The sequence below is a fragment of the Mustela nigripes genome, chromosome 9 (assembly GCF_022355385.1).
Source record: "Mustela nigripes isolate SB6536 chromosome 9, MUSNIG.SB6536, whole genome shotgun sequence".
Classification (NCBI taxonomy): Eukaryota; Metazoa; Chordata; class Mammalia; order Carnivora; family Mustelidae; genus Mustela; species Mustela nigripes.
This window is the reverse complement of record NC_081565.1, coordinates 53,262,313-53,277,015: the sequence shown is the minus strand read 5'-3', so window position 1 is coordinate 53,277,015 and position 14,703 is coordinate 53,262,313. Positions and strand designations below refer to the sequence as shown.

The window sequence follows — 14,703 nt, the reverse complement described above, 5'->3', positions numbered from 1 at the left end:
ATGGGCAGAGGACATGAACAGACATTTCTGCAAAGAAGACATCCAGATGGCCAACAGACACATGAAAAAAGGCTCCACATTGCTTGGCCTCAGGGAAATACAAATCAAAACCACAATGAGATACCACCTCACAGCAGTCAGAATGGCTAAAATTAACAAGTCAGGAAATGACAGATGCTGGTGAGGATGCGGAGAAAGGCGAACCCTCCTACACTGTTGGTGGGAATGCAAGCTGGTGCAACCACTCTGGAAAACAGCATGGAGGTTCCTCAAAAAGTTGAAAATAGAGCTACGCTATGACCCAGCAATTGCACTACTGGGTATTTACCCTAAAGATACAAACGTAGTGCTCGAAATGGGTACATGCACCCGAATGTTTATAGTAACAATGTCCACAATAGCCAAACTATGGAAAGAACCTAGATGTCCATTGACAGATGAATGGATAAAGAAGATGTGGTATATATACACAATGGAATACTATGCAGCCATCAAAAGAAATGAGATCTTGCCATTTGTGATGACGTAGATGGAACTAGAGGGTATTATGCTTAGCGAAATAAGTCAATCAGAGAAAGACAACTATCATATGATCTCCCTGACATGAGGAAGTAGAGATGCAACGTGGAGGGTTTGGGAGGTAGGAAAAGAATAAATGAAACAAGATGGGATCAGGAGAGAGACAAACCATAAGAGACTCTTAATCTCACAAAACAAACTGAGGATTGTTGCGGGGAGGGGTGTCAGGAGAGGGGGGTGGGGTTATGGACACTGGGGAGGGTATGTGCTATGATGAGTGCTGTGAAATGTGTAAACCTGGCGATTCACAGACCTGTACCCCTGGGGATAAAAATACATTATATGTTTATTAAAAAATTAAAAAAAAAAAAAGAAGTACTTTTTTGGCCAATGCTGGAAACTGCTACCTTCGCAATCACTTAGCCTCTAAATGCTGCCTATTTGCTGGAAGACTGGAACGTTATTTTCTTATTCCTTACCTGGGGAGGTGGCCAAAAGCATCTGAAAGCTCAATAATTATTTTTTCTACCCACTAATAGCCCTATGGCCAAGAGTTTTGAGAATATTAACTAATATATCGGCAACATTTCCTTCCCCATGCTATTGTTTAGAATTCTCTCTTCAAGCTTAAGAAATAGTTAATCTGGCACAAGTGAACGTTTTCAAAACCCCTGACAGGAACAGCACAAGTGAAAGAGGTAAAATGAAGGGAAGTATGTGAAACTGAGAAATGTGGTTGGACTGCAGGTTCTGAACTGATTGATTGATTTGTTAATTAATTTACGATGGTGCAACAATAATTACAAGCTACTGTTTGTCAGCCAAATCACTTGTGATGAAGTCAAAGGTTCACATCTGTGTGCATGTCCCAAGGATCAATGCATCAAATTAGCTCTGTTGGCTTTTTTCCCACTAAAAGCTAACACGTGTCATCAATATTCCAGCGTTTTTGTGTGTAAACTAATTGATTGAACATTCGTGCTACATAAACATGCGGTTTGTGTTATATGGGGTACCATTTATAAACATCTTCAGTGCCAAAAAAATGAAAAGCCTCTCACAAGATAATTAATATCTTACTGGACAAATAAAATGGCAATTTCGTGTTATTCCTTCAACTTATGGATAAAAGCGCATTGCTGTTTCTTCTGAAGTCTTGAGCATTATCGCACTGCATAGTATCTTACAATTCTGCCTTAGAGCAACCCCAAGGAACTTTAGAGAGAGTGAAAGAATTTTGCATGAGGCTGCTCATGTCTATCAATAAGAGAAAATTACCATATTATTATTATTATAATTATTATTTTCCTCCGCAATGCATGCTATGACACATATGCTATTTTCAGTCTCCTAATCTCCCACCAATATCCACCCAAAGTTCAAGTTTGAGGAATGTAAATTTATCCCCCTGCCCCCGCATAACGTCCTGTAGATTAGCTGTCAGCATCAGCATTAACCTGGAAACTCTGTAAGAACAGCTGAAGTCTCCTGGAAGGCAAAGGGAAGACTGTCCGTCCTGTAGTCGCAGACCTTCTCCGGCTCTTCAGCCAGAGGCTCTGCTCCCGAAGCAACAAGGAACGGCGATGCTGGTTGTAGCAGGGGATAGGGGTCAGGAGCAAAAGTGACAGTCCACAGTCGATTTTTCCTCTGCATCGCTCTATCATCATTTCACACTAAAATCTCTGCAAAGCAGCATGGAAGGGGGGAAGTAAACAAAACCAGTTGCAGTCTCACTGGTGTCTACCAGATGTGGAAGTGCCCTCATACGGAAGGGCAACGTCTAGCTGAGAGGGCTCCTGTATCTGCCAAGGACCTCGAGAACACTCCAGATTCATTCTATAACAGCACCAAAGAAAACAGGTCATGAGAGTAAGGACGAGTGACCTTCCAGCCTCTGGAAGATTGGGCTGCAGAGCATTCAGCCCAGACATTGGGTAGCAGGGTCTTATTTCTCATCCCCACATTGACTTAAATGGCTGAAACAGGCTCTGGGCCAAAGAGGAGGTATTTTTCACTTTCTTGCTCTTTCCAAAGAGATCATTTAAAAGCAGTTACTTCTTAACACTTCTGGGGACCTTCTTTCTCTCTTTCCCAAAGACGTGTGTCCCTCCATATTGTACCCATTCCATTTTTAGGTTTCTGTGAGTCTTGGCATGCTCAGGAGCCTTCACCCAAATGCTGTTAAAATGCCAGGCCCCCGGGCGCCTGGGTGGCTCAGTGGGTTAAGCCGCTGCCTTCGGCTCAGGTCCTGCTCTCAGGGTCCTGGGATCGAGTCCCGCATCAGGCTCTCTGCTCGGCAGAGAGTCTGCTTCCTCCTCTCTCTCTCCCTGCCTGCCTCTCTGACTACTTGTGATCTCTCTCTGTCAAATAAATAAATAAAATCTTTAAAAAAAAAAAAAAATGCCAGGCCCCGACCAAGGCCTTTCCCAACATTGCAATCTAGGGAAGACATGTGGAAAAATCAATGAAACCTTCGAGTGGAAAAAATAATCAGTCCTCTGAAATGAAACTGATTTCATCAAAAATAAGAAAATAGACAACAAGCTCACTTATTTCAAGATCACCTTGCTTTGGTCAATTGTCCCCCCAGGACATTATCCTTTTTCAAATTCTCTAACTGTATTAGATGCCTGCAAGGTCTTAGTCACAATGATAAAGGCAGAGTTGAGAAAGCAGGAGAGGATCCTTGCTGGCAAAGATGGGTTATTCATCTGCTGCTTAACACTTGGTAATGACCATGAGCCTGTCTGCTTGAAGGGAAATTTGAATTTGCTGCTTTTGTTTTGGGGCTTTCTTCCCTACCTAGCCCTCTGCCTTAAAACTTTGATGCTAATTTCATCATAATTCCTCCACACTTCTAGCACATTTAAGTCTTATCTTGGAAAGGGCAGGTGGTAATTCATAATGGGGACCACGGATTGGGAGCCCATCATCATTGATCAATGTGCAGCCTGGGTATCCACTGAGATCACTGTCTCCATTAGTAAAATGGAAAAGCTATAGTCTCGATACAACTTGACAATTATTTATTAAGGGCCTTTTATGTGCAAAATACTGGCTAGAGCTGGTAAATAGGACCTGGTCCCCATCCTCTTGGGACTTATAATTTTGGCGGAACAACTAAATAACATAAGACAAATCTTATATTCCTAATTACAAGTGTCATATAATAAAGTAGTTTCATTTGTATTAGAACATTCATACACCTACATACAGTATAAAAAGTTATCAAAGATGCTAAGGTGTTACAATTCAAACAGTTCCTGATGATATGGTTACCTCTAACAATCCCCAAAATTAGAGAGAAAAAATCCCCTTAATAGCATAATATGCTGCCCCTATATTATGTGATAAACATAATAAAATCTTACCTATTATAATACATACTAAGTGCAGGTTAAAATACTAACCTCATTAAAGAATTGTTACAACAAGTCTTGTGGTACAAGAGAAAGAGCAAATTTACATCAATAAAAAAAAATGAAAGGGAGGGAGAATACCTGGGTGGCTCAGTCTGTTAAGCATCTGCCTTCAGGTCAAGTCAAAATCCCAGAGTCCTGGGATCGAGTCCTGCATCGGGCTCCCTGCTCACCGGGAGTCTGCTTCTCTGCCCCTCCCCTGGCTTGTGCTCTCTCTCTCTCTTCCTTTCTCTCTCTCAAAAAAAAAAAAAAAAAAAAAAAAAATTTAAAATTTTAAAAATTAAAAAATAAGGGACCAATTTGCAAGATGGTACAGACGGCATTTGGGAAACATTGCTTATGTCATGCCTTCCAATTATATGTACAAAAGGGGGTGACTGCTAGCACTGCTATTGTCTAGAATGTTGGAAAACTAGTGGTGCATTGTTATGTGAAGGATTAATCCCTCTGAGTTTAGCAAGAGAATTTGCAAAGAGCATCCTCCAACGTCTTAGACAGCCAGCATTTTCCATGTTGCCTGGTGGAAATTTAGCATTATCTCATGCTCCAGAACACTGGCAAAATTCTGGAAAGCTTTTCTTCACCTACCCATGTTTAACACTGCTAGATAATAATACGTGTACCTTCGACTGGTTTTGCATTTTACAGATTTCAAGTCGTTTATTATGTTTGATCTCACTGAAGCCTCACAACAGCCCCATGAGGTAAACAGATATTATCAAAACCTGAAAATGAAAATGCTTTGCTTGCCAATTTCTTTCCAAAAAATTTCCCCCAGATGGCTTATGCCTATAGCGAATCTAATTGTCTTGAGGAAAGATGAATGGAATCACATTTCCAAAGAATTCAGCCACCTCCAATCCTAGAGCTGTACAATCTCGGATGCAGCTTGGGAGTGAGCGAAGCAGCTCACTGAACACAGAGAGAGCAGAGTCTCCCAGAGAGGTCAGGCTTGAAGCTGGGAAGGGGGGCCAGGCAGGTGCAGAGCGGGCAGTGGCAAAACACTTGACCATGGCCGCAAATCATGAGTCATAGCCCAGGTCATTGGATGACAGACCTGATGGCGGGGTTGTGGAAGAGAGGCAGGCACACCTCAAATGTGGTGGCTTTTGGTGTTCTTCTGCCCCTTCCCCCCTTATTAGAGAACATACTTCAGCATATGGCTGATCCTCAGAGTCCAATGGCCTCATCTATAGAGCGAGGCTGGTAATGTCAATTGCATGGTCCCATACCTCCCAAGAACGCAGCAAACACCTGACAAAGAGAAGGCCCTCCATAATCACTGATTTTTTTTTTACCCTTAAAATCACAGCATTTAATGTTGAAAACTAAGCTAATGTGGAACATTAGCTATCGAATCTTGCTAAGTCCAAGGAGGCTCTGCTTTAAGAAATCTGCTACAGGGCACCTGGGGGTCTTAGTCAGTTAAGCATCTGCCTTCAGCTCAGGTCATGATCCTGGGGACCTGGGATCGAGTCGTGTGTTGGGCTCCCTGCTGAGTGGGGAGTCGCTTCTCCTTCTCTCTCTGCCAAATAAATAAATAAAGCCCTAAAGAAAAGGAAAGAAATCTGCTAAAATTTGCCTTTTTTTTTTTTTTTGAGATTTTATGTATTTAAGAGAGAGAGAGAGCACCAGAACAGGGGCAGAAGCAGACTCCCCACTGAGCAGGAAGCTGGCACAGGACTTGATCCCAGAACCCTGAGATCATGACCTGAGCCAAGGGCAGAGGCTTAACTGACCGAGCCACCCAGGTGCCCAAGAAATCTGCTACAATTTGAAACAGAAAATATTGAATTTTTCAGATTCATTTAATGTACACAGTTCCCACAAATAAAGTTTGCATGAATTTAGAAAGTTGACATGATTATGAAAGCCCCATAGAAAATGTTACAATTGCATTCACTTAATAGGCCCTCCATGTTTTTTGAGCACCTACTAAGTGCTCGGGCCCAAGACTGTAGAATAGTCATGGCTTATATACGCCCCCGTGGGTACGTGTCATGAACTTGGTATTTACTCTGCACGCACCAGGTGCCTCACTGGCTCCATCCCATTCATCCTCACGACAGGTTGGAATGACTAGTAATGAGTATGATTATCTGCACTTTACAGCTGGCTCTACCAGCCGTGAGAGGAGCAGATTCATTTGCCAGAGGTCACCAAATCTACATTTCCCAGGATTCAGCCCTGTGCTCATAAACATATCCATTATATTATAACCCCAGAAAATGAACATAGTAGTGGGAAGTTAAAAAATAATTGCTTTCTGAATAAAGTCATTTTTTCAGAGAAGTACTGGGATAAATTTATTTTAGAACAGTGAGAAATAAAAATTATTATTAAAGCTGCCCATGACATGATAGGCTAAGTCTGTCCCTTTTACAAAGCATGCAAAGCATAAGTTAAAAAAATAATTATCCTAACAAACACTGATTGATAACTTTCTATTCTCCTGACTCTTTGCTTAAGCATTTAAAATGCAGTAAGATTTAAAATGTTTCCCAACCAAGTAATAACCAGACTTAAAACTAGTGCAATATAGAGTACAGCCATATATATCCCTTACCTGATCTTCTGGTGAAAACACTTTCTCCCCTGAAGGTGCATTACTTTATTTTGCACATTGCTTACAACAAAGGAATGTAATTCTTTTTTGCTGGCCTCATACATTTTCACCAGTACATTTTCCTACATCCAACTTCACTTTCTCAGCCCCTCAGAATATATGTTAGATATAATACAAATGATAGTATAGAAAATGTCAAAAAATAACAATCTTGGGGAATTTTAAAATGCTCAACGGTAGTGATTGACATCATTCCGCTCTGTTCCAGAAATACGCTGTAGTTTCAATGACGTTGTGAGCATCGGATATCTCTCTTTGTTGACTAGTCTCTACACTGGAAAATCAACACCAGCTTTCCCACAGATAGAAGAGATAATACTCCTTGAGAACATGACCCTTTGCTTCCAAAAAAGAACTGGGAAAAGAGGATGGACAGGCACTTGTGTTTCCTTACTCTCTGATTAAATTAATAACCATCTAATGACTATTTATTAGGATAGGATCCAGAGGATATTTCCCGTATCCAAAGTTTATATGTTGCATTTGTTAGTCAAGCACACAAGTGAAAATAAATCATGGAAAATAAAATAAAAAGCACTCCCTGATAAGAAAGTATCTTGGAAGAATATTAATATATTGAACCACATCAGTCATATGGTTCATTTTTATTTAAATATGCTAGAATGATATTATAAATGAAAACACATCACTGAAAAATATAGGTATAGAAGATGCATAATGAAAAAATGCAAACTATCTATGACAAAATTTGAAATATTAAAAATGTGGTAACATCATTTACAGATATCAAAATCATTTTTTTCACTCAGACATCATCATCATCATAGTTGTTTTTTCAGTCAGAAACCGATATGTAATAAATTATGAGTTTTTACCAATGCTACTAATTGCACAGAAACTGGCTTTGGTAATGGCAATGTTAACATTTACTCACAAGATTGAGAAACAGTGTTAACTACCATTGACAATGAGTCATGAATGAAAAGAGGTATTAACCACCTTTGACACTCAGTGACAAATCTGCAAATGTAATAGCTACGCATTCCCCAACATTATAGAGAAAATAGAAATCATTTAGAAACCTTCGCTAATGTGATGAGTATTCCCCCATCTATAACACTGGGAAATGGGTTTGATTCCAGAACAAAGATAGCATTGGTTGTCCCTATACTAAGACCACTTCCTGGCCATGGTAAGTTCTTAACAAAGATTTGTTGAGTGAGGCATAAATTTTATAGCTTCTAATTCTGGAAATATATTTAATGGATAGACATAATATCTTCAGGCAACTAGTTGATGCGGTTATTATCTGTATGGTGTCTATCAGTTTCAATTACATTTCCACATTCAATTATACCTCTAAAGGAAATAAAACAAAATTTGAAATTAAGTAAGAATTGAATTTTGATTTTCAGATATATCTTCTGATGCTTGGTAGATTACCACAGGCGTCTAAATGTGGTCATTAGGCTACACAGGGGTTTTCTCAAATATATTTTTAGCATACTAATTGGGCTGTTTAGGAACTCTTTTGTTTGTAGTAAAGTAAAATAAAATACAGACTTTTAAGATACCCTGTGTTAGCATTTGTAAGAAGATTAATTTTCAGATTTTCGGTTAAAAATAATTCATTGTAAACCTAAGTACACCTCAACTTCTCAAAGACTTTTAAAGAAACATTTGCCGTGAAAACAATCCCTTCCATTTTGTCTTACCTGTAGTGACATTTGTTGTCAAATTATTTAATTCAACTTTGTATTGAAAACAGAATTTTATCTTTAAAATAGATGCATTTTCACCTTATTGATACTGTCTAAAAACAAATGATGACATATGTAGAAGTGCCATATTTTAATACACCAGCTTCTCAAAAAATAAATTTCCTTTCAAGAACAATAAAAAGTACATTACAACTGAGTAGATTGATTAGTGTTCAAGCAAGAGTCTGCTTTGTGTCTTTGACACTATGAGATCTAGTTTAATTTCTATGTTCATCTGCCTGTTTAACTTGATTAATATTTGTAAGACTGAGGATTTCAAATCTCATAGACCAGCATTTCATTTTTCAGATAAATTTCCTGGTTTAATATTTAAATAATCGCCCGTCACTATTAGGGCAAACTTATGAGTGTTCTGGCCTGGTTCTGATGGGATCAAAGGATTAGACTTAGAAAATTTAGGGGAAAAAAATAATGTCTGGTGACTACCCATCATCCTGAAGTTCCAAATAGCTAACGAAGAAGTTCTAAGTCTTACAGAGAGCTTCAAATAAATAGGGCAAAATAGAATGGAAAGTCCCCAAATTGCTTTTGTTGGTTATAACATTTTTCAGTGGTTCAAAAGGAAACCTATAGCCTCATCAATAACCATTAATGAAATAGTGCTATTTACCAGACACAGCTTTCATATATTCCAAGTGGTATTTTTAAATATTGTAAAAGGTCATCAACAGAACTCTAAATATAGCCAACCAACTGTGAGTTAAACTGCTCACATGATTTTTCTCCATGAAGGAGTTACATGCAAAATAATCTAAAGAAGTAAAACCTCTAAGATGCACCATTTAAAAAACTGTACGTATGTAGATGATATTTAACATACACACACACACACACACACACACACACACACACACGAGTTTACTCTTTTTGTGCTTGTTTATTTTTAGCTGTCTCAATAAAATGTTTTTCCTCTCCTCTGTTTTACTAAAACATGCCTATCTAGGAAGGAAAACAGATGTAGAATTGGACAACTATGTCTTGTTTGGGTTTTTTCCCTGTCAAGTAGAATTTATGATCATTGTCACACAACAAGAGAATCTAAGTGAAACAGACAATAAGTCAGGAAGCAATTGCCAGAGACTTTACACTGCAGCTTTCGCATTCAGGATTTGGTTACCTAAAACTTCATTCGATTAAGCCAAATAAGGATACAATATCCTTTCTTACACAGAAACCCCAGAATAATTGTAAAAATAAAAGGAGCAGTGTCATAGTAAGAGCAGCATCACAGAAAACAAAACAAAACAAAAAAACCAATTTATAAGAACCTTAAAACACCTTTCAAAAATATTCCTGAAATCAAAAACAACAGAATAGTGGTAAGCGGCCACAACACTTTTCTTCTCTTTTCCAGTATATTACTGACAGGATACAAGAATCACTTTGATTAAACTTTCCACAAAGCCTCTGTCATTCCAAGTTTTCAAGGACACATGAAATATTAATCTCTTAGACGTTTTCCCCAAATTAACCAAGTGTATGAAAATTGAGTTTTCCTTAAGAAGAAACATACGTACCTCTCATGTAAACCTAATGAAGATTATATATGAAAATCATTTATGCAAAATTTTTTTACTTAATATTTTGCCTCTGAACCTGTGCTTACATATATTCTGCATTTTCTCAGGCAATGCAGGAAGATCATCTTTCAAAATAAATAATTATCCTACACAAAACTTTAACAACAGTATTTACAACATGCTTCTCTTGGGACTCTATGGTCTTTCTGTACAGAACTTGATGAAATTTAACTGTGAAATATTTATAGGGATTATCTCTTTTTACCCACATCGATCCAGTTTTTAAGTAAAAAAAATCAGAGTAAATTTTTTTGCTTTTTTCCCAACAGAAACACTGTTTCATTTTAAATACTGATGTTTAAAACTTACTTCTAGGAACATCATAAAATTATCATTAAGGGTCAGAGTAACTATTAAAATACCACTTCCAAGTCTTGGTGCAGTCGCATCAAGCAAATAAATCTTTTATGTAAACATTTGTGCCATATCTTTCTCCAAGTATCTGCCAGTATTTTAAGACTTCATTTCACCCATGTATGCACACTGTGCTGAAGTCTAATAAGAGATGTAATCATAAACAAAAATCTGCCACTGTAGAGTTTTTAATCACTTATAAAATATACTCCAACTTGGAAGAAAGTAGTTGAGAGCCAGAGAGAAGGGAGGCAGGCTTTTCTGTCTCTCCTTGAGGAACTGGACTCTTTTTTTTTTTTTTTTTTTTTTTTTTTTCTGAAACAGAGCACTCAAAGCAGCAACAAGTAGCAACAGAAAAGTTTTCCTGCAGGCTCCCACACCTCACATTACTGAGAACGCGCACCAGAAGAACTGCGGGGTAGAGTGAAGCCTCTTTGCACATTAGGCGCTTAGGAAGAGCCTAGAAGCAACAGCATAACTTCCACCTTTCAGGAAATTCACACATTAATCAGAAATCCTCTTGCCTAGCAGAGCCAGAAGCCAGGACTAATGAGAAGGCGCTCCCTCCTGTCTGGGCACTGGGGACGGGCTGACCACCGGGGCTGGCCATACCCCTCCCCACCCCGAATAAAGTGCCCATTGTCTCACACTGTACTAATTGTGAGAAAACAGCCCTTGTCCTAAGCATAATAATTATCAAAGAGAGCAAGCAAAAGCAGTCAAGACTTCAATGAAAGGGGCAGAGAAGAAAGAAAGAAAAGCAAAGCAGAGCAAAGAAAAGGAAGGAAGAAAAATAAATAAATGCTCAGCTGAATTAACCCAAGAATGAATTTAATATTCATACTAGAAGGCTTGTCTGCAAAAGGTTTGCCCATTCATGTCACGACTATTGCCTACAAGAGACCATTGTCCCCACAACAGAAATCAGTAGATTGGAAATTTTCACATAGCACTTTTTTGATGGGAAAGGTTTTCTCTCCCAAAACTATGGCCCTCTAATCCCAGCACTCTGATGAAAGAAAGTCACAACTTCTCAGATTCTCTTGATATTATTTTGCAAGTTGAATCATAGAACTCATCAGTGTCCTGAATTTTTATGGCTTTTTTTTTCCTCTTCCCCAAATTTGCAGCTGGACAAATATGGGGATAAAAACAACAACAACAACAACAACAACAAAAAAAACAAACCCACACACATTTGCCCGAGCAAAGAAAAATAATGAACTGAATATGCATATCCTTATTAACTAAATTTAATTACGCTGAGTGGCATAGTAATCAGTGGTTGCTCCCGTTACAGTATTCATTGAAAGGGAGGTGGATTCCAAATTAAGGCAAAGCGTGGGGGACAGTCGCATACTGATGAGGGAACTGCACACAACATGATACAAAACACTATCTAAATCATTATTCAGAGAAGCCGAAGAAAGAAGTACATTACTCTGTTTTAAGACTAATGCAAGAACAATTAGCCAAGAAGGCTCCAGTCCCCCACTGACTGCCCCACCTCCGTACATTTCACACCAGCCAGCCTGGGGCTGACTGTACCATTTACATTTTTCTTTTCTTTTCTTCTTTTTTAAGTGAACAAAACTCACACTGCCCTTTTAAAAAAGAAAAAAGAAAAAAAAAAAAAAAAAAAAGGCCTACGTCCCTGGCCACAATAGCAGGGAAATCCTATCTAGCACACTGGTGTGCGAAGGCACCCCAGGCTCCCACAACTTGAGCTTGAACTTTCCGCAGGCAGGGAACTTTATAACACGTGCATGGAACAATAAAGGAGGAGCTCAAAAGAAAGGAGGGGGGAGGTTTGGGGAAGGGAGGTGGGAGAAAAAAAAAATGTGAACACGCCAAACTTACCATCCACCAGGTCCTGGCTGACATGTCATAACATAGCTGCCATTTTATGGAGCTGTCCGATGCTTTCCCAGCCATTATGCTGTCAGCAATCTTCATCAGATGCCGCTCAATTGCAGATAAGACACCTAATCAAGGACACATCGGCGGTGGCTTTCTGGACTACATGTAGGCCAATCCTTATCACACTGCATCATGGGGAAAAGCTTCTTTATTAGCAGGAGGAACTGCAACCTCACAGATAGAAAGACAAGGATCAGTTCTTTTGCCTTTTTTTTTTTTTTTTTTTTTTGGTCTAAAGGGATTGGTGAAAGTAGCTAGCGTTCTTTGTGTATCATGTGTACAAGAGTTAAGTATCTTGCAAGTGGGCGGCTAACTGCTTTGCTGGGCTATGCAGACTAAAGTTTATTTGCATTCTTCTCTGTTGTATATTGTTTGACATGGTCCATGGTCCTTGCTGAGCAGATGAAGGGAGGGGAAGGGGGGGTGGGAGGGAGTGAGGAAAGGGGGAGCTGTAATTGCTCAGAATTAATATCTCCCCCAACAAAGACATAACAGTTTCATTGACACGGTCGGAACATGGTTCAGATGTCACTGCACACGGGCGTGCGGGTGTGTGTGTGTGTGCGCGCGCGCGTACACACACACACACACACACACACACACAGAATGGAACACACAGGTAGCAGCTGCAGCTGGATTGAGCCGAGGTTGCCAAAGGCTACAAACTCCACTCCCATGCTGGACATATGGAAGCAGTTTAACTCTTTGAAATCACTGCTCAAGAAGAGCTCTGCCGTCTGCAAGGATGAATCAGCCTCGGGAACAGCTTCTCCATCAGGAGACGGCAGGCCCGGTGGGTGCTCACTCCCTGCCAAAGATGGCCTAGATGTGTTGTGGCCTTCGAGGAAGACCTGACAACAACAAGGAGGGATGGGCAGCATTGGCCCGTCATCCCGACCCGAGACTGAATTCCTCAGAGCCCCTCTCCGCCCTGCACTTGGAAGGGAATGTGTGTTCTCCTCGGCACCGATCCTTTTTTGCTTCATTCTCAGCTCTCCACCAGTTCTTGCCATCAGCACATGCAGAACACAGGAACTCCCGTTTACTAATGCAACACACGCTCTGACGGGCCTTTCGTCTTTTCTAGAGAGTAAAGATCTGAGTCCTGCCACTACAATTAGAAATCCAGGCTAGGACGAGCAGACGGATTCCTGCCCTTTCTTTTGCTGAAATACAAAAAGGCAAGGGCAGCCTCTACCCATGGCAATACCGACTCACCAGACCCCAGGGCACCCCCTCCAGGCCCTGCGACCCCTCTCAGGGCATTTGTCCTTTTTCCTGGGTGTGTGCCGCTAGGATTCTCCCATAATGACTTAGGCTTAGAATTTACATTGGCTGCAGACAATTTAAAAGGACAAACTCCTATTCGATTCAGCCAAAGTGAAGGGGAAAAAAATTACTGTATTACCAGGCATTTCTTTTTCTCTGCGGGCAGTGTGTGTGAGGCTGCAAAGGCAACTCGCTTCAGCCTGTGAACTCCAAAGATGAAAAGCAACTGCTGGGAGGAGCTTGGTCCTGCGGGTATTTTTATATTCACTGGGGAGGCATGTGAGCCTCTGTCTCAGACAGGACGGGAGCTTAGGGTAGCCTGACTCTGGGCCGGCAGGGTAATAACCTGGCCTGGGAAGCTGGTTTCTCCTTAGGTTTGTTTGGTTTATTCTCCTGCGAGTTGGGGGGTGGGGACTGGATGCCCCACCCTGGCCTCTTCCTTTGAAGCACCCCCACGATCCCAATGCTTCCTCTCTCCTCTTTCTCCACCCCATTCTCCAATTCTTATTTGTACTTTTTTTTTTTTTAGCAACTATCAGATAATAAGTCCATTCATGGTAATCATAGTTTCCTGCTTGGATTTGCTCAGGTAACAGCAGCACAGATGAGTGCCTACTGTGTGCGGGGCAGCCCACTGTAGACATTGGGGCTGCAGAGATAGTCTGTCTCGTTCCTGTCCCAAATGCCTTCACCCAAAGCTGTGACAGGCATAAGGAAATTGGGTTTCTGTGCTGGGGTGGGAGGAAGGGATGGGCCAGCTGCCCTCTGGAGTCCAGGACCTTGTATGCATTTCCAGAACACTCTTCTGGGGTATTCTGGAGGTTTCCTCCCTCTCCCCTACAGTCCGTATCTGCCGCACCCCGCCTCTCTCAGTGGCTCTAGGTGGAAGGAGGCCCCCCAACTACTTTTCTCCACTGCTGCCTTCTAGGAGCTCTTTCGGGGCGTAGTCCGACTTGGGGCCCATTTGAGACCACTGCTCAGCCCACCAACACTTGGCTGCCTGCCTCGGAATCCTTTTAAAACTCCCGGCCCACTGCACGACTAATACACAGGTGTATATGCTGAGGGTGTCCGTCGTCACTGTCACTGTGGGGACCCCTCCTCTGATTAGTGGGAACTGATGAAAGAGGGCGAGGGAAGCAAGCGGAAGGAGAAGCCTGTGGGAGAGAGGCTGCAGCGCTTGTACACAAACTATGAACTGTGGGGAACAAAGAGACCCGGATAGAACCGACAAATCCGTGCGCTTCACTTGCCTGGCTGGGGAGCCCAGAGGG

At 40.9% G+C, this 14,703-nt stretch overlaps 1 protein-coding gene across 5 annotated transcripts in view; it reads right to left on the bottom strand.

Annotated features, from left to right (window-relative positions):
• NFIB (nuclear factor I B) overlaps positions 1–12,329 on the bottom strand; it is a 436,909-nt gene extending 424,580 nt beyond the window's left edge. For 2 of the 5 annotated variants that reach the window (XM_059411615.1, XM_059411616.1), the window contains exon 1: positions 12,101–12,327. In XM_059411615.1, coding sequence (XP_059267598.1) covers positions 12,101–12,196 — 96 coding nt within the window. In that variant the 5' untranslated portion in view covers positions 12,197–12,327. Of the gene's footprint in view, positions 1–12,100 lie in introns of all 5 variants that reach the window. The other 3 variants (XM_059411619.1, XM_059411620.1, XM_059411622.1) reach the window with 3 other exon arrangements.
• Positions 12,330–14,703: the final 2,374 nt, after the last annotated feature.